General features: G+C 33.7%; 1 protein-coding gene across 1 annotated transcript; it reads right to left on the bottom strand.

Annotated features, from left to right (window-relative positions):
- Window positions 1–5424: 5424 nt before the first annotated feature.
- LOC141343962 (ATP-sensitive inward rectifier potassium channel 10-like) lies at window positions 5425–20063 on the bottom strand. Its single transcript, XM_073848667.1, has 6 exons — window positions 19908–20063; window positions 15277–15616; window positions 13963–14174; window positions 12097–12228; window positions 10424–10601; window positions 5425–7631 (listed from the first exon to the last, which is right to left on the bottom strand). Exons 1-6 carry the CDS (start codon window positions 19974–19976, stop codon window positions 7255–7257), a joined length of 1308 nt encoding a protein of 435 aa, XP_073704768.1. The 5' UTR covers window positions 19977–20063; the 3' UTR covers window positions 5425–7254.
- Window positions 20064–20397: the final 334 nt, after the last annotated feature.

The raw sequence follows: 20397 nt of genomic DNA on the forward strand, positions 1-20397 counted from the left end.
TTGACATAACAATTTGATCTAAAAAATGCTGAAATGCATAACTTAAGGCATGAAAAATGCATAACTTTTCAAAAGCATAATGCATTAATTTTGATTTCAGACCGTCCGTCAAAGCTTGCATTTAAAAAAAACAATGTTAATTGATAATCTTTAAAACATCAGTCGTTATTTATGTTTTATTAGATGTCTTCTGCGTTTTAAAATGCGCATCACCGCGGCTGATGTTTGCATTTGACACTAATTCTATTGAATTAAAAGAACAGGGCTGATCAATGTTTATCTGACTGTAAACACAGTGAATTTCCGCTTTTTCCAGAATCCGGCAATTGTGCAAAAACTCTAAGGCGAATACAGACAGAAACGACTCAAATCTCACATGTTTTTGTGAAATTATTTATTCGAGAGCTGTAAAGGCCGCATTCCTTCTGAGTGTCACGTGACTGATCGTGAACACGTGATGTAAATCAATCCACCTGTCAGGAATAATTAGAAATGGCCTGTGTGGGGTATATATAAATCCAAACAGGCCTGTGTTAATTTTGGATTCAAGAACGCAATTCTAGCGTGTCATTTTGATATAGAGACATAGAAAACAACGCAGATCTTTAGTAAGTTTGATTTTATTCCACAGTTCAAGGTTGGATTTAATGTGAGGTGTTTTTGTGAACAGAGATGATGCATTTAGAAAATGAAACAAACACAAAGAGCTGATGTTTGACCACTAGATGGCGCCAGAAGCACATCACAAAAGATTTCTGTGCGATTCCGCAATAATTATTTATTGTTTATTTTAGATAGTCAGAGAAGTTGAATTAGCACAATCTGTGACCTTTAGTATAATGTTTATAATTAATATTAGTATAATTTTATTATGCTCTAGACGGGTTAAATCCTTAAAATTAGATTTGTAGACAAATATAAATTGCTTGCATCAATCACATTTTGAAAACTAAAGGTTTCTTATTTATTTTGACAGTTTGTTTGAGTGTATAGTGAAATAATGTCTTTCAAATAATATGAATTGATTATAAAAAGTTCATAAAATATATTAGTTATTTATAAGTTAATTGCTTATATAAAACAGCTATTCAGTCTATGTTGTTCATGCAATAATAATGATTTCAGTGCCTGCTTTTAAGGACTTTTAAGGTTTTTTATTACTGTATTATTTTTAATGCTAAGGTAAATTATAATTCTGCCTTTTTTTATGCATTTGGGTGTTTTTTTATACATTTGTGTCTTTACAAATATATAGTCTTTCAAATAATATGAGCTTTAAAAAAAATCCTAAAATATTTCAAATATATGTTTGTAAAACAGTTTTAAGGACTGTTTTTTAATGCTAAGGTAAATATAATTTATAATATATAATATAATTCTGCTTTTTTTATGCATTCAGGTGTTTTAATACATTTGTGTCTTTATGCAAACAAATAGGTATTCTTTCAAACAATATGAGCTTAAAATACCTCAAATATTTGAAAATTATTTAAAAATTGCTGTTTAAAATATATGTTTGTAAAAAGCACATTATTTCAGCTATATACACAAAATTGTCAGTTTTTCTAATACACCTATGTGGTGTTAATAATTTGACAATCTTGGGCTGATGCTGTTCATGCAATAATAATGATTTCAGTGCAGACGTTTTAATGCTAATAATTCTGCAATTTTTTATGCATTCAGGTGTTTTGGTTATACATTTGTGTCTTTATGCATACAAATATGTAGTCTTTCAAATAATATATGCTTAAAATACCTCCTAAAATATTTTAAAATGATTTGAAAATTGCTGTATAAAATATATGTTTATAAAAAGTACATTATTTCAGCTATACACAAAATTGTCAGTTTTTCTAATGCACCTATGTGCTGTTAATAATTTGACATATATTTGGACTGATGCTGTTCATGCAATAATAATAATTTCAGTGCTTGATTTTAAGGACCGTTTTTAATTATTACTTTTAATGCTAAGGTGTTTTTTCTATACATTTGTGTCTTTTTGCATACAAATATGTAGTCTTTCAAATAATATGGGCGTAAAATATTTTTAAATGATTGTGATTGTTTGTAAAAAGCACATTATTTCAAGTATACACAAAGTTGTCAGTTTTTCTAATGCGGTGTTAATAATTGGGCATATTTTTGGGTTAATGCTGTTCATGCAATAATAATGATTTCAGTGCTTGATTTTAAGAACTGTTTTTTTTATTTTTATTTTTTTATTACTTTTAATGCTAAGGTAAAAAAAATGCATTCAAGTGTTTTTTTTTAATCAATTTTTATACAGTTTTTATAATACGCCTATATGGTGTTAATAATTTGACATATTTTTGGGCTGATGCTGTTCATGCAAAAATAATGATGTCAGTGCTTGAATTTAAGGACTGTTTTTTAATGCAAAGGTAATTTGTTATGCATTCAGGTGTTTTTTTAATACATTTGTGTCTTTATGCATACAAATAGGTAGTCTTCCAAATAATATGAGCTTAAAAAAACTCCCAAAATATTTAAAAATGATTTTAAAATTGCTGTTAAAAATTTACATATTTGGGTTAATGCTGTTCATGCAATAATAATGATTTCAGTGCTTAATTTTAAGGACTGTTTTATTATTATTATTATTATTATTATTATTATTATTATTATTTTTAATGCTAAGCTAAATTATAATTCTGCTATTTTTATGCATTCAGGTGTTTTGTTGCGATGTTAATAATTTGACATATTTTTGGGCTAACGCTGTTCATGCAATAATAATGATTTCAGTGCTTGATTTTAAGGACTGTTTTTTTAATGCAAAGATAAATAATAATTCTGCTATTTTTATGCATTCAGGTGTTTGTTTATACATTTGTGTCTTTATGCATAAAATAGGTAGTCTTTCAAATAATATGAGAAAAATGCATTTAGGCATTTTATGCATTCCGGTGTTTTGTTGCAGTGTTAATAATTTGACATTTGTGGGTTGTTGCTGTGCATGCAATAAGATAAAGAATGAGATTCATGCAATGGATTTCTCTTGTAGATAACTTTTTTTAAACCCTTCATTTACAGGAATAGTGGCATGTGAAGTAAAAATTCTTGTTTATGCATTAATTTATGTAATGTTTATTTGGAAAAATTTAAAGCCATGCACCTTTTAAAACTACGACATTTTCATTGTGTGTGTGTGTGTGTGTGTGTGTGTGTGAGAGAGAGAGAGGGATAGAGGGAGAGAGGGAAAAAAAGAGAATATTAGTATTTTTGTTGAAGCTTCCAGTGCTGTAGCAGTAGATATTCTCTCATGAAAATACTAAAGGCTTTTTCCAGAACTGTGACGTGTGTTTGTGATCACATACGGATCATCAACATCAAACCAGAACCACAATTCTGATCCAGGATGAAGATAAAGCTGAAATCAGTCTCGAATCCATCAGACCACAGCATTTACAGGTCAGTCGTATTTTATTTACTCATTTGATTTAGCATTTCTCTCTTATACTTGAAGAAGTGAATTAGATTTGCCAGGTTTTGCACATTTAGTAAATGCACCAAAGATGAAATCATGTTTATATAGTCTGTTATAATGTGTACAGGTTCTCTTAAAATATTGCATCTGTTCCTATTACAGAAAGAAACTCTTCTTTAAGTCTGATTTAATGTTGTAGAATCGTACTTTAATATGCACACATATATGCACTTGAACTGACATTTCAGACACATTAAACAGATTGTAGAAGCAGCATGTTAAGAGTTACAATTATTCATATGCTGTAAAAAAAAAATGATTCTCAAAGATTAATGTACAAGAAATATTCCAGTATTTTTACTGCAAACTTTTACATTTAACCCAGTGTTACTTGTAACTATTTGTAAAATTTAATAGCAATGTCTGAGTAAAAAAATAGTTTTTACAGTGTTACAACTGACACCCCAGCAATAAGACAAAAATGCTGTGCAAATAATGCTTATTATAACAGTCATTCATCAGCATCAGATTAACCATCAATATCTTCACCTGTGTATTAATCTGGAAAATGATGCATCTCTGTAAATCCAGTGGATTATTTCAGTAGTTCCACAACTAGACAAACATATACATGTATTTATCCTGAAATTAGATACAAAAATATCAAATCAAAGCATCTGATCAAACAAACGCTGCAGGTTTTCTCAGAACTACTTTCAATTTTCTGAGCCACTTCATTCATGTCTCTCTGTATAAAGAGAGAGGAGAGTACAGTACTAAAGTGCTGTCAGATTCGTTAGGATAATAATCGCTCCTAATGACCCTCAAGTGCAAAATCATTCATTATAGTGACATTCAGAGTCACCAAAGCAGACAAAGTGATAACTCACAGGAAAACATCCATACAGAACATGCATGAAACATCACAGGTTTGGAAAAAAAAAACGAATGCAATAATAAACTATATTTTTATGCACATAATTAGCAGCAACATAAATATGCTGTGAACTGGTAATGAGGGAGAAATCGTGTTTTTTGTTACTTTTGGACCCAAAAGTCTATGCATTATGGTTGGAATAATAATTCTGCTTTTTTTTAGCACTTAGGTGTTTGATGCATCAATGAATATCAAGATTTTGGGTTCAAATGTGTATTTGACCATTTTAATCGCTTGTCTTCTAGTCAGTTTTAAACTGCCTTCGTAGTGTGAAAATGTACATTGTAATACAAATATTCCATCTTTCCATCTAAAAAATAATATGAACTCATAAAAGCTCATATAAGCAAATTGGTATTTAAAATGTATATATAAAAAACATCAAATATGCTGTTCATGCAATATTTCAGGGATAAAAATTTAAAGACATTTTTGCTAATTTTTTTAAATGCTAAGTTGCTCTTCTTTTAATGCATTATAATGTCAATAAATATCAAAATTTTAGGTTCAATGTATATGTAAATGAAGGTCTTAAAATATTTCATCATTTAAATCCCTTAAAAGCCTTTGTAGTGTTTAAAACAAATAAAATAAGGTTCTTACAAATAATATGAGCTCATTAGAGCTATGAAAAAAATCAAACATGAATTAAATAATTTGCAAATGTCTGTATACAGAAAATTATAAATTTTCCTTTTTCGCATATCCTTTGTTAAGAATTGTGCATATTATTGGGCTGATGCTGTTCATGCAATATGGTTTTAATGCTTGATTTTTAAGCACTTTTTTATGCGGAGTAGGTAAATAATAGTTCTGCTGTTTTTATGCATTTAGGTGTTTTTATGCAGACAAACATGCAGTCTTTCAAATAATATGAGCTCATTAAAACTTAAAATAATAATACAATCATTTCAAAAATGTCTGTATATAAAAAATATAAAAAGCACATTATTTAAACTTTTTGAAAAGTATTTAATGTAAACTGGATACACAAAATTAACAAGTTGTTTATTTTTCTGCTAAGTATGTCAATAATAATCCTGTTTTTTTTAATGCATTTAGGTGTTTTTTGTATGCATTTGTGTGTTTTAATGCAAATATTCCATGTAGTCTTTCAAATAATATGAGCTCTTAAAAGCTCACAAAATATAAATTTAATTTAAAATAAAAGCACATTATTTAAAAAAATATTTAACATGTACTGTATGCTAAAATATAATTTTCCTATTTATCTTATATGCTGTAAATATTTTTTGCATATTCTTGGGCTGATGCTGTTCATGCAGCATTTATGATTTCAATGCTTAATTTTAAGGACACTTTTGTTTGTTTTTATGCTAAGTGTGTAAATAATAATCCTGCTGATTTTATGCATTTCTGTGTTTTTATGCAAACATTCCATGTAGTCTTTGAAATAATATGAGCTCCTAAAAGCTCAATTAAAATGCAATTTCAAATATAAAATGCACATTTAAAAAACATCTAACATGTACTGTATGCTAAAATATGATTTTCCTATTTATCTTATATGCTGTTCATTTTTTTTTTTTGCATATTACTGGGCTGATGCTGTTCATGCAGCAATAACGATTTCAGTGATTGATTTTAAGGACATTTTGTTTATTTTTATGCTAAGTGTGTAAATGATAAGCCTGCTTTTTTATGCATTTGTGTGTTTTATGCAAATATTCCATAGTCTTTCAAATAATATGAGCTCTTAAAAGCTCACAAAATATAATAACTGAAATGCATTTTAAAATATAAAAAGCACATTATTTAAAAAAAAAAATCTAACATGTACTGTATGCTAAAATATAATTTTTTTTCTATTCAGCTTGTATGCTGTAAATATTTTTGCATATTATTGGGCTGATGCTGTTCATGCAGCATTAATGATTTCAGTGATTGATTTTAAGGACATTTTTGTTTGTTTTAATGCTAAGTGTGTAAATGATAATCCTGCTGTTTTTAATGCATTTAGGTGTTTTTTAATGCATTTGTTTTTTATTAAATATTCCATGTAGTCCTTTAAATAATATGCGCTCTTAAACGCTCACAATATATAACTATTAAAATGCATTTTAAAATATAAAACGCACGTTATTTAAAAAATATATTTAACGTACTGTATGCTAAATTATAATTTTCCTATTCAGCTTAGTTATTTTTTGCCTATTACTGGGCTGATGCTGTTCATGCAGCATTAATGATTTCAATGCTTTATTTTAAGGACAGTTTTGTGTATTTTCATGCTAAGTGTGTAAATGATAATCCTGCTGTTTTTAATGCATTTAGGTGTTTTTATGCAAATACTCCATGTAGTCTCTTAAATATTGAGCTTAAACGCTCACTAAATATAACTATTAAAATGCGTTTCAAAATATATAAAGCACTTATTTAAAAAATATCCAATATGTACTTTATGTTAAAATATCATTGTCTTATTCAGCTTGTATGCTGTAAAATTTTTTTGCATATTATTGGGCTGATGCTGTTCATGCAGCATTAATGATTTCAGTGATTGATTTTAAGGACATTTGTTTATTCTTATTTTATATAAGTATTTCGTGTGTAAATGATAATCCTGCTGTTTTTATGCAAATACTCGATGCAGTCTTTCAAATAATATGAGCTCTTAAAAGCTCATCAAATAATTAAAAATGTATATTATAAATATTTAAAAATATAAAAAGCACATTATAAAAAATATCTAACATCTGTATGCTAAAATATAATTGTCCTATTCAGTTTATATGCTGTTAATATTATCTTGCATAGGCCTATTATTGGGCTGATGCTGTTCATGCAGCATTAATGATTTCAGGGCTTGATTTTAAGGACATTTGTGTTGTAAAAGCAGTTGTTAGACGTTACTGATGCGCACACTAACGGGTCCGCCGTCCGTCTGTCTCTCATCCTCTCGGTAGCTCTGCTCCAGCCGCATCTTCTCGGGGTCCATGGCGCTCACGTCTCCATGGTAACCATCGGTGCCGCTGGGCGGGGTCTGATTGAGAAGGGGCGGAGTCTTGGTTTTCACCAACTTGTCGAAGTACGCCAGATCCGCCACGTATTTGCCCGTCGGAGAGAGAGACACGACGGGCGGGAACTCGTAGCCCCACAGGATCTCATCCGGCAGGTAAGAGGTTCGCACCTGACAGGTGGCCGATGTGGGCTCCACTGTGGAGCTCATCATCACCAGCAGCTCGAAATCAGCCGTATCCGGTTCCGTCCAGCCTCCACCTGAGAGAAAGAAAGAAAGAGAGAAACTTTCATTTAAAGGGTCGAAGCAATCTTTGTTTTTGCAATTCCGTGTGGTGCCACTGGAGGCGCAGTATTTACAAATGACAAGATTTCAAAACATTTTTCAATATTCTGATGCTTTGAGTGTCTAGATTAAAATATTGATCTATTTTCACTTAATTTAAAATGTAATCAGTTTGTCCATTGTAATACAAATATTCCATCTTTCAAATAATACGAACTCATAAAAGCTCATATAAGCAAATATAAGCTATTTAAATTTTATATATAAAAATGTCAAATACATAAAAGGACATTGCATAAGGACATTAACTTCCCAAATGTATTTAATGTGAACTATACACAAAATTATTATTATTGCATATTATTGGGCTGATGCTGTTCATGCAATATTAATGATTTCAGTGATTGATTTTTAAAGACATTTGACTTCTTTTTATACATTTGGGTATTTGATGCATAATGTCAATAAATATCAAAATGTTAGGTTCAAAAGGTATAAGAATGTATGTGAAGGTCTTCAAATATTTCACCATTTAAATGCCTTTGTAGTGTGAAAGTTTAAAACAAATAAAATAAGGTTCTTTCGAATAATATATATAATGATAATGATATATAAATAAATAAAACCTGAATTAAATAATTTGCAAATGTCTGTATACACAAAATGATCAGTTTTCCTGTGTAGCATATACTTTGTTAATAATTGTGATGCTGTTCATGCAATATTAATGGTTTTAAGGACTTTTTTTTTTATGCTGAGCAAGTAAATAATTCGGCTGTTTTTATGCATTTAGCTTTTTTTATGCATACAAACATGCAATCTTTCAAATAATATGAGCTCATTAAATTTTAAATTGATTGAATAAAGATTGATATTTTAGTTTTAATCTATTTGTGAAGTTTGTTTAAGATTAGTTTGAATTCGAAAATTGGAACAGATTGATTAGGCCTCATTGATCTGAGCTCAGTAGAGTGTTTACCCACCAAGCAAAGCACGCACTTGCTGGGGCCCCGGAACAGAACACGATTCGCGAATCATTTGATGTAGATCGGAGCGTCGGAACGGGATCACAAATTGTTTGATGTAGATCAGAGCGTCGGAACGGGATCACATTGTATGATGTAGATCGGAGCGTCTGAACGGGATCACATTGTTTGATGTAGATCGGAGCGTCGGAACGGGATCACATTGTTTGATGTAGATCGGAGCGTCCGAACGGGATCACATTGTTTGATGTAGATCGGAGCGTCGGAACGGGATCACATTGTTTGATGTAGATCGGAGCGTCGGAACGGGATCACATTGTTTGATGTAGATCGGAGCGTCGGAACGGGATCACATTGTTTGATGTAGATCGGAGCGTCTGAACGGGATCACATTGTTTGATGTAGATCGGAGCGTCGGAACGGGATCACATTGTTTGATGTAGATCGGAGCGTCGGAACGGGATCACATTGTTTGATGTAGATCGGAGCGTCTGAACGGGATCACATTGTTTGATGTAGATCGGAGCGTCTGAACGGGATCACATTGTTTGATGTAGATCAGAGCGTCTGAACGGGATCACATTGTTTGTTGTAGATCGGAGCGTCGGAACGGGATCACATTGTTTGATGTAGATCGGAGCGTCAGAACGGGATCACATTGTTTGATGTAGATCGGAGCGTCGGAACGGGATCACATTGTTTGATGTAGATCGGAGCGTCGGAACGGGATCACATTGTTTGATGTAGATCGGAGCGTCGGAACGGGATCACATTGTTTGATGTAGATCGGAGCGTCTGAACGGGATCACATTGTTTGATGTAGGTCGGAGCGTCGGAACGGGATCACATTGTTTGATGTAGGTCGGAGCGTCGGAACGGGATCACATTGTTTGATGTAGATCGGAGCGTCGGAACGGGATCACATTGTTTGATGTAGGTCGGAGCGTCGGAACGGGATCACATTGTTTGATGTAGGTCGGAGCGTCGGAACGGGATCACATTGTTTGATGTAGATCGGAGCGTCGGAACGGGATCACATTGTTTGATGTAGATCGGAGCGTCGGAACGGGATCACATTGTTTGATGTAGATCGGAGCGTCGGAACGGGATCACATTGTTTGATGTAGATCGGAGCGTCGGAACGGGATCACATTGTTTGATGTAGATCGGAGCGTCGGAACGGGATCACATTGTTTGATGTAGATCGGAGCGTCGGAACGGGATCACATTGTTTGATGTAGATCGGAGCGTCGGAACGGGATCACATTGTATGATGTAGATCGGAGCGTCGGAACGGGATCACATTGTATGATGTAGATCGGAGCGTCTGAACGGGATCACATTGTTTGATGTAGATCGGAGCGTCGGAACGGGATCACATTGTTTGATGTAGATCGGAGCGTCGGAACGGGATCACATTGTTTGATGTAGATCGGAGCGTCGGAACGGGATCACATTGTATGATGTAGATCGGAGCGTCTGAACGGGATCACATTGTTTGATGTAGATCGGAGCGTCGGAACGGGATCACATTGTTTGATGTAGATCGGAGCGTCGGAACGGGATCACGAATCGTTTGATGTAGATCGGAGCTTTGGACCCGGAAAGTGTTTGCGGGGCCCCTACCGGAGGTTTGCTTAGGGCCCCCCATAACGTAAACACGCCTTGTTTGTGCTAATCCACTTTCTTTTGTTTTTTAATCATTATTTGTGGGTAATTGTGGTTATGTTCACTCAAAAACTGAGGATTGTGAACAGAATTAAGGATGGCAGAATCTGTACCCTTGTCGGCCCATCCGAACAGCGGGCTCTGCTCATCAATGATATGGTAGAAGGTGAGCGGGACGATGAGGAAGGGGCTCTCGCTGGCTGTGTCCACGCTGAAGGTCACGTTTTTCTGGTCCAAACGCACCGTCTCGCCCTCCTTTGGAACACACGGCTGTAAAAGCTTCCCTGTCACCTGGAAAAATCACATTAAGTTGGTTGGCTTGAGAAAGGGCAATGAAATGCTACTAAATCATGCTAACAATATGCTAATCATGCTAGAATCATGCTAGTAACTTGCTAATCATGGTTAAAATGTCCTAGCAACTTAGTAATCATGCTAGAATCATGCTAATAACTTGCTAATCATGCTAGAAACATGCTAACAACATACTAGTAAAATGCTAATCATGTTAGAAACATGCTAGCAACTTGCTAATCATGTTAGAAACAGGCTAGCAACTTGCTAATCATGTTAGAAACATGTTAACAACTTGCTAATCATGTTAGACACATGCTACCAATATGCTAACAACTTGCCAAACATGCTAGACACATGCTAGTAACATGCTAACCATGTTAGAAACATGTTAGAAACATGTTAGCAAATTGCTAATCATGCTAGAAACAGGTTATCAACTTGCTAATCCTGCTAGAAACATATTAGCAACTTGCTAATCTTGCTAGAAACATGCTAACAACTTGCTAATCATGCTAGACACATGCTACCAATATGCTAACAACTTGTTAATCATGGTAGACACATGCTACTAACATGCTAGTAACATGTTAACCATGTTAGAAACATGCTAACAACTTGCTAATCATGCTAGACACATGCTACCAATATGCTAACAACTTGTTAATCATGGTAGACACATGCTACTAACATGCTAGTAACATGTTAACCATGTTAGAAAAATGCTAACAACTTGCTAATCATGCTAGACACATGCTACCAATATGCTAACAACTTGTTAATCATGGTAGACACATGCTACTAACATGCTAGTAACATGTTAACCATGTTAGAAACATGCTAACAACTTGCTAATCATGCTAGACACATGCTACCAATATGCTAACAACTTGTTAATCATGGTAGACACATGCTACTAACATGCTAGTAACATGTTAACCATGTTAGAAACATGTTAACAACTTGTTGATCATGTTAAAACAACTAAAACACACTAGCAACTTGCTTTTAATCTTTTAAAACATCTTAAACATTTTTCAACTTAAACTTTCCTTACTTTCTGGTCCAGCTTTCTCAAGCCAGTTTAAACTTAAACTTTTTAATCTAGTTACTTTGTATTTTAAGGTAGCATAAAAATAGCCTGCGGCCTTTAGCAGATTTCTCATGTTGACCAAATTGTAAATCAGCATTGCATGGCCTTGTGATGAATACAATCTCAGAATGCATTGCAGAGATGAAGGCAGAAAATGAGTAATGATCCTTATTAATATAATCAATTCAAAACGTGATAGTATGAACAGTTCAATCTACATTTTGCATCCAGAACTGAGTGTTCATGAGCAACGTTGCTACATTTCAAGTTTGTGTTCTAGATTTAATCTGCACTTTAATTCAGTGTCATTCTGTTCTGTGTTCTCTGGTTGTTAATCGTTAAATAAATAAATCATTAACTGTTGATCTTGATATAGTCATAATTGTCTCCTCTGGTTACCTGGCAGCCCAGCAGCAGACTCTTGCGCATGTTGGCGATTCGTATCATGAGACACGGTCGGCCGTCGTGATTGGCTATCACTGCATGCTGACTGAACCGAATCGTCTCGCCACGCTTCTTCGGCCGAGCCACCTGAGAGAGAGAGAGAGAGAGAGAGAGAGAGAGAGAGAGAGAGAGAGAGAGCATGATCAAAGTTTAGGAACAGTAAGAATTTTAATGCTCTTTAAAGGAGACTTATGAAGCGTCCCTTCTATGAACTATTTCAAATCCATTCAAACTTCCATTCTATCTAATATTTCTAATCTATTCAAATATATAGCCTAGCCTAGCAACTACAATCATGCTAGTAACTTGCTAATCATGCTAGTAACATGTTAATCATAATAGCAACATGCTAGAAACTTGTTCAGCATGCTAGAAACATACTAGCAACTGGCTAATCATGTTAGAAACATGCTAATGACAAGTAACTTGCTAATCATGTTAAAACGTAAAAAATGTGTTAGCAACTTGCTAATAATGATAGAAACATTCTAGCACCTTGCTAATCATGTTAGAAACATGCTAATGACATGCATGTAACTGTTAATTATGCTGAAAACATGCGAATGACATGTCAATCATATTGGAAACATGCTAGCAACTTACTAATCATGATAGAAACATGTTAGAAACATGCTAATAACTTGCTAATTATGCTAGGAACATGTTAATAACATGCCAATAACTTGCTAATTATGCTAGAAACATGCTAGCAACTTGCTAATCATGTTAAAACATGCTAATGACATGCAAGTAACTTGTTAATTATGCTAGAAACATGCTAATAACATGTTAATAACTTGCTAATCATGTTGAAACATGCTATCAACTTACTAATTATAGAAACATGTTAGAAATATGCTAGCAACTTGTTAATAACGCTAGAAACATGCTAGCAAGTTGTTTATGTTAGTAAAATGCTAATGACATGCAAGTTACTTGTTAATTATGCTGGGAACATGCTAATAACATGCTTATCATGATCATGCTAGAAACATGCTAGCAACTAAATAATCATGATAGAAACATGTTAGAAATGTGCTAGCAACTTGCTAATAACGTTAAAAACATGTTAGCAACTTGCTAATCATATTAGAAATATGCTAATGACATGCAAGTAACTTGTTAATTATGTCAAAAACATGCTAATAACTTTGCTAATTATGATAGAATCCTGCTAATGACATGCTAGTAACTTAATCATGTTGGTAACATGCTAGCAACTTATTAATAATGCTAGACACATGCTAATGACATGCAAGTAGCTTGTTAATTATGCTAGACACATGCTAATAACATGTTAATAACTTGCTATTCATGCTAAAATATGCTAGCAACTTGCTAATCATGTTAAAAACATGTTAGAAACGTGCCAGCAACTTGCTAATAATGCTAGAAACATTACATGACATTTAGCAGAAACTTTTATCCAAAGTGACTTACAAAAAAGGACAATGGAAGCAATCAAAAACAACATGCTAATCGTGTTAGAAACGTGCAAATGATATGCAGGTAACTTGCTAATTATGCTAGAAACCTGCTAATAACTTGTTAATCATGCTAGAAACATGCTAGCAACTTGCTAATAACATGCTAATAATGCATGTATATTGAAATTATAATAACATTTAAAAATGTAGTCCAGTGATAAGAAACTAATGAGAAAAGAATTACAAAAATCTCTAAAGTAAAAAAAAAAAAAAAGTTTGTTATTGGCATCAGTGGTTCTATGAAGAACCTTAAACATCCTTGGAACCTTTCAAATGCAGAAAAGGTTCTTCATGGTCGAAAAAGGTTCTTTAGGTTTTTAAAATGGATGCACACCTTGGCGAGGAAGGTTCCGGTGATGAAGATCTCCATGGCGGTGGTGATGAGGAGCTGGATGATGAGCAGGACAATGGCAGACGGACATTCCTCTGTGATGCAGCGGTATCCATATCCGATGGTTGTTTGAGTCTCCAGCGAGAAGAGAAAGGCTGCAGTCAGTGTTTGCATCTGCATCACACACAAACTGTGGTTTGATGGAGGATCAAACTCTGCAGGAAGAAATTAACACAAATATCAGACACAAACATAATCTTTTTTATTATTGAGTTTATTGCGTTTTAAGCAACTTTACATGTAGCAAAAAAATATTAAATTAATTATTTAATACATCATTATTTAATAATTATAATTAAGAATATAATGATAATTTAAATAATATTCGGCCTTAAATAATGCCATTCTGAGGAAACATTTTATTGCTCATAGATTTTGCTTTTAAAACTCAGGAAAAATAATGGAGTTGTCATTTGTTTTTGTTTTATTTAGGTATTAGGCTAGTTTCCTAAAATTTGTTAGAAGTAATAAAAGTAAGGAAAATAATTTCATTTTGAAAACAAATTAGGCCAAAATAAACATTTTTTTATAATAACATGTATGCAACATCAGGGCTAAAATTAAAACTACAAAAATAGCCTTTTGTTACTTGAAATAAAATAATTGTTCAATTTACTTAGTCGGAATTTACTTATCAGCTTTAATTTGTCATCAATCTGAAAAAATAACAAAACTATGAAGCTTATTAAAAAAACCACAAGAACACAACAAAATTACTAAAACTGTAACTAAAATTATAATGACATATTAATAAGAACTACAGTATAATTTTATATCAGTTATTCTAAAATATGCATGAAAGAATCTTTTACAATATATTCAGGACCATAAATTTAGAAATTCACTTTAGGAAAGGAAAGGAGGTGAAGTGAGGCCAAGTATGGTGACCCATACTAGGAATTTGTGCTCTGCATTTAACCCATCCAAGTGCACACACACAGTAGTGAACACACAGTAGTGAACACACACACACACAGTAGTGAACACACAGTAGTGAACACACAGTAGTGATCACACACACGGAGCAGTGGGCAACCATTGCCCAGGGAGCAGTTGGGGGTACGGTGCCTTGCTCAGGGGACTCACCTCAGTCGTGGTATTGAGGGTGGAGAGAGTGATGGTTATTCACCTTCCCCACTGACAATCCCTGCCGAACCTGAGACTCGAACCCGCAACCTTTGGGTTACAAGTCCTACTCTCTAACCATTAGGCCACGGCTGCCCCTTTATGTTGATTTTAACTATTTCTATCTCTTACCGAGCAGGTCTCCATGCACCAAAGCCAGCAGGTACCACAGCAGTCCGAAGGTGAACCAGGTTCCCACAAATGTGGCGCTGAACAGAACTAGTTTATACCTCCACTGCATGTCCACAAAGGTGGTCCAGGGGTCACGCAGGTACAGAGCGCCACGGCCACTCATGTGCTCGATGCGGACATTACTTCGCCCATCCTTGGTTAACACCCGCCTCCGGCGCGCCACCTGACTGCCGTGCCCCAATGCACCGAGCAGAGGCTTCAGGACTTCAGTCTGAGTCTGGGAGTGGCACACCTTCTGAGGGGCGGGGCTGTGAGAAGAAGGGGGTGTGGCTGACGTCATCTAGAGAAGAAACAAGTGTCGAAAGGCAATGTGAGTGATGCTCATGACACAAAACTACAAAGTATTAAGGTATTTACATTTGCATTTATAGTTATCATTTGGCAGATCCTTAATTCAAAAGTGACTTCACTGCATTTACTTGTTTTTACTTTAAGGTTTTTACTTAAAAATGTGTATGGTAAGTTTCAATCATCATTTCATATGCAAATGATGCATTGTTTAATTAAATATGCACACATTTGCATACACTTCCAGAACATCTGAACAAAAAAAAACAAAAAAAAAAAATATATATATATATATTTATATATCTATCACTCAGTAAAAACTTGGGAATATAGATAGGAATAAAATTGTAAGTGTATGTAAGTACAGCTGAAGTGGAGACAAAAACTCATTTTGAAAAAATGGTGTGAAATCTACAGGCACAAATAGATGTGCAATAATAAAAAAAGACACATAATATATTAACAAACCCCTCTGTAAAAACATTTAGAATATAGAGAGGAATAAAACCGTAAGTTTCGGTGTTTGTAAGTGCGGCTGAAGTGGAGAAAAATTGCACAAGCTTTTAAAAATATGCATTTTCGCCCTGTTTTTAGGAATAAAATGTTGTATAAATCACTGTGAATGATATATGAACAAACCCCTCAGTAAAAACATTCAAAATATAGAGAGGAATAAAACTTTAAGTTTTGGTGTTTGTAAGTGTTGCTGAAGTGGAGAAAAAACTCATTGCCTTTAAAGATTTGCATTTTTACCACGTTTTCAGGGGTAAAATGTTATATAAATTAGTGTGAATGATAAATGAACAAACCCTTCAGTAAAATCCTTCAGAATATAGAGATTAATAAAACCGTAAGTTTCGGTGTTTGTAAGTGCTGCTGAAGTGGAGAAAAAACTGCACAAGCTTTTAAAAATATGCATTTTCTTCCTGTTTTTAGGAATGAAATGCTGTATAAATCAGTGTGAATGATAAACCCCTCAGTAAAAACATTCAGAATATAGAGATGAATAAAACTGTAAGTTTTGGTGTTTGTAAGTGTTGCTTAAGTAGAGAAAAATGCACAAGCTTTTAAAAATATGCGTTTTCACCCTGTTTTTAGGAATAAAATGTTGTATAAATCAGTGTGAACGATAAACAAACCCCTCAGTAAAAACATTCAGAATATAGAGATGAATAAAAAACTGTAAGTTTTAGTGTTTGTACTGTAAGTGCTGCTGAAGTGGAGAAACAAACTCATTGTCTTCAAAGATTTGCATTTTTACCACGTTTTCAGGGGTAAAATGTTGTATAAATCAGTGTGAATGATACATGAATAACCAGAATATAGAGATGAATAAAACTGTAAGTTTTGGTGTTTGTAAGTGTTGCTGAAGGGAGAAAAAAATGCACAATCTTTTTAAAATATGCATTTTCGCCCTGTTTTTAAGAAAGAAATTTTGTATAAATTAGTGTGAATGATATATGAACAAACCCCTCAGTAAAAAAAAGTTTGGAATATAGAGAGAAATTAAACTGTAGGTTTTGGTGTTTGTAAGTTCTGCTGAAGTGGAGAAAAAACTGCCTTTAAATATTTGCATTTTTAGCATGTTTTTAGGGGTAAAATGTTGTATAAATCAGTTCATAAGCTAGATAGGAATAAAACTGCTAAGTCTGGTGGATGTAAGTGTTACAGTGAAGAAACAAACTTGTTTTTAAAAAACGGTCTCAAATCTACAGACGCAAATAAAGTGCAATCAAATTTTGCTTCCTTTCTTAAATGCCCAGTGCATGGAAAAACAATTTTAAATATAAACAGAGACAGTAAACAATAATGGAAAAGAATGAGAAAAGTTATTAAATTGTTGGGCCAGATATAAGGCTGCATTACATGCATTATAGTGCATTATATTAATAGGACACATCTCTTTAAAGCTAAATACAAATATACACATTTAGATGCCATGATATGATGTTCTTCTGCAGTACTTTTGTCTTGTGGTGTAGATTTCAGTCTGCAGGGAGAAGAGCTTGTTGACTACAATTTATCTGGTTAATCAGGTGAACACACCGGATTATTTTACATGAGAGAGACTTTAACCAACAATGGGATGAAAGAGAGACACCAAATGAGGGCATGTGAAAAAAATCCAGACTGTATCTCCTCATCCGCCATATAAACTCACTACACTGCAAAAATGATTTTCTTCGTGAGTATTTTTGTCTTGTTTTCAAGTACAAATATCTAAATATTCTATTAGTAAATCAAGACACATTTATTAAAGAAGCAAAATGAGTTAAGATTTAAAAATATATATATATCAAAAAGTCAATTTATGGTTAAATCAGAAAAAATAATAAAATTTTCCTTTGAGTTAAGTTTATTTTTTTTAAACCCATTAATTGGCATTACTTGTTCTTTACCTAAACATAAACTTACTTCATTTTTATACTTTTTTTTCTTCAGAAAACAAACCTGATATCTGAATATAAGTTTGCATATGTGAATATAAGTTAATATCTGAATATAAATATCAAGTCCAAACACGTTTCAATGCATTAATGTGCAGTAAATCAAAGTCTCTGTTCTCTTTTTTTTTTTTAGCAAAGCACTTATATAACAGCATTAGTTCTATTCAGTGTTATGTAATTTGATGGATCACCATCCTTTCACATACATTATCTGATCTCACGCCGTGTCAAATGTGCCGTATCCTTACTTTTTAAAAACATGCCACGATAACCATAGTTTCTGCCAAAATGATTCTTTAATGTAGCAAAATAAAAAGATTATTAGAGTACGTTTTTACGATAAAATACTATTTCAGCTTTTCTACTTCAGAATTTCACATTTGTGGTTTCTTCGAAATTGTGAAATTTACTAGCAATTTCTGAGTGAAAACAGTTTCTATATCAGTAAAACTGTAAACATATTATTCCATAAAAAAGGAAAAGTAACAAAGGTTTTGAAAGCATCTCACATGATTTAAATCAGATCATATTCATTTATTATGATTTTACGCTGACTGTGCCGTTGCATTTAGTCTATAATGATGGTTATCATTGTAAAAACTGAAGGTGTTTAATACTGATGTGTTTTAGTCTCTCTGCTTCCACCTTATCAGCACTTCCAGTTTCTTTCTGTCTCTCTCTCTCTCAGCTGTCTTTCTCTCTTGGGTACAAAGGAACGTATTGTTTGAAGCACTGACCAATGGGACAAAACCGACCACTGACAAACATATCTTTGTGTGTGTGTGTGTGTGTGTGTGTGTGTGTGTGTGTGTGTGTGTGTGTGTGTGTGTGTGTGTGTGTGTGTGTGTGTGTGTGTGTGTGTGTGTGTGTGTGTGTGTGTGTGTGTGTGTGTGTGTGTGTGTGTGTGTGTGTGTGTGTGTGTGTGTGTGTGTGTGTGTGTGTGTGTGTGTGTGTGTGTGTGTGTGTGTGTGTGTGTGTGTGTGTGTGTGTGTGTGTGTGTGTGTGTGTGTGTGTGTGTGTGTGTGTGTGTGTGTGTGTGTGTGTGTGTGTGTGTGTGTGTGTGTGTGTGTGTCACAATAGCAGCTCATTAGTATTCCAAAGTGGATAACGATCCCCCCTCCGTAAATCTCATCACGCACACTTTCCGAACTCTTTCCTTCCTCTTTCTTTCTTTTTCTTTCTTTCACATTTTTAAAAGCAGACAAAAACACACACAGGGTCAAACCTGGGGCTATTTTAGTAAGTTTTCATACCGATTTAGCCATTTTCCTCCCTTTAACCTGAGCTCATCTGGTAGATCAGTGCATTGCAACACTAAAGTAATGCATTCGTTTTCCAGAACATAATAAAACGCATTAAATAAAAGCCACTTCCCAATGTATTAATGCAAACCGCTTTTGTAACATCTAACACTGATGTCTAAAACCGCAAATGTTACAAATGTTGCAACTGTTGCAAAGATGTATCATCTTCTTATTTTTGAATATGCATAAATCTCTACTGCAGTGTAAAAATGATTTTTGAAGTAAATAAAATAGATTATTGAAGCATGCAATGCTATTACTCACAGTCTTTTTACTTCACAATTTCATGTGCAACTTTCTGATTCTTTATCATTATGTTAAAATGTATCACTTCATGTATCATCATTTGTATCAAATTGTTTCAAAGTAACTTCCACAGCAGTTGTTTTTCAGTGTAATCTTTTAGGAGGAACAGATGAATGAGTGCAGGTTGCATTATGAATGCACCTGTTGTTCAGATGTTTAATCAGACACACCAAACTCATTCAGAAAGTCAGGTTTGCATGACTGCATGTGAGATCCAGCGTCTTACCTTGTCATTCAGGGAGCTGTGAGGCTGCAGTCTATTAATAAATGCGCTCAGGTGTTCAGATGCTGCCATTCATCAGATTCGACATTCAGGTTTGTTCAACTGAGCTACATGTTGATGTTCAGTAATCAAATGTTAACTTTACTAAAGTTACTAAACGCAAGCTTTGCAGGATGACTGAATCTCAGGAGCAAATGACATGCTTTTATAAACTGGACTCTCTCTCTCTTTCTCTTTCTCTGCCTCTCTCTCTCTCTCTCTCTCTCTTTTCATTCAGCTCTTTCAGCACATTTGTTCTGCTAAACTCCATCTAAAACTATTATACATCGGATTTTGCATTTTGTTTGCTTGCATTACTTTATAATTGTTCTGGAGGGTTTATGAGCTCATATTAAACAGCAAAGTACACTGACTGCTTGCACTTTTAAAAATCAAGATATTATATAGGCCTATTAAATATTTAAATATAAATAATCATATAAATTATATTTAA

This window comes from Garra rufa, chromosome 10, assembly GCF_049309525.1.
Source record: "Garra rufa chromosome 10, GarRuf1.0, whole genome shotgun sequence".
Classification (NCBI taxonomy): Eukaryota; Metazoa; Chordata; class Actinopteri; order Cypriniformes; family Cyprinidae; genus Garra; species Garra rufa.

Bases quoted from the DNA above. Each gene is read 5' to 3' on its own strand.
- LOC141343962 (XM_073848667.1), bottom strand. From the start codon at position 19,976: ATGGCAGCATCTGAACACCTGAGCGCATTTATTAATAGACTGCAGCCT. The intron at 12,229-13,962 runs GTGTGCATCCAT...TCTCTCTCTCAG, and splicing joins CCGGAACCTTCCTCGCCAAG to GTGGCTCGGCCGAAGAAGCG. The intron at 10,602-12,096 runs GTAACCAGAGGA...TGATTTTTCCAG, and splicing joins GTCTGCTGCTGGGCTGCCAG to GTGACAGGGAAGCTTTTACA.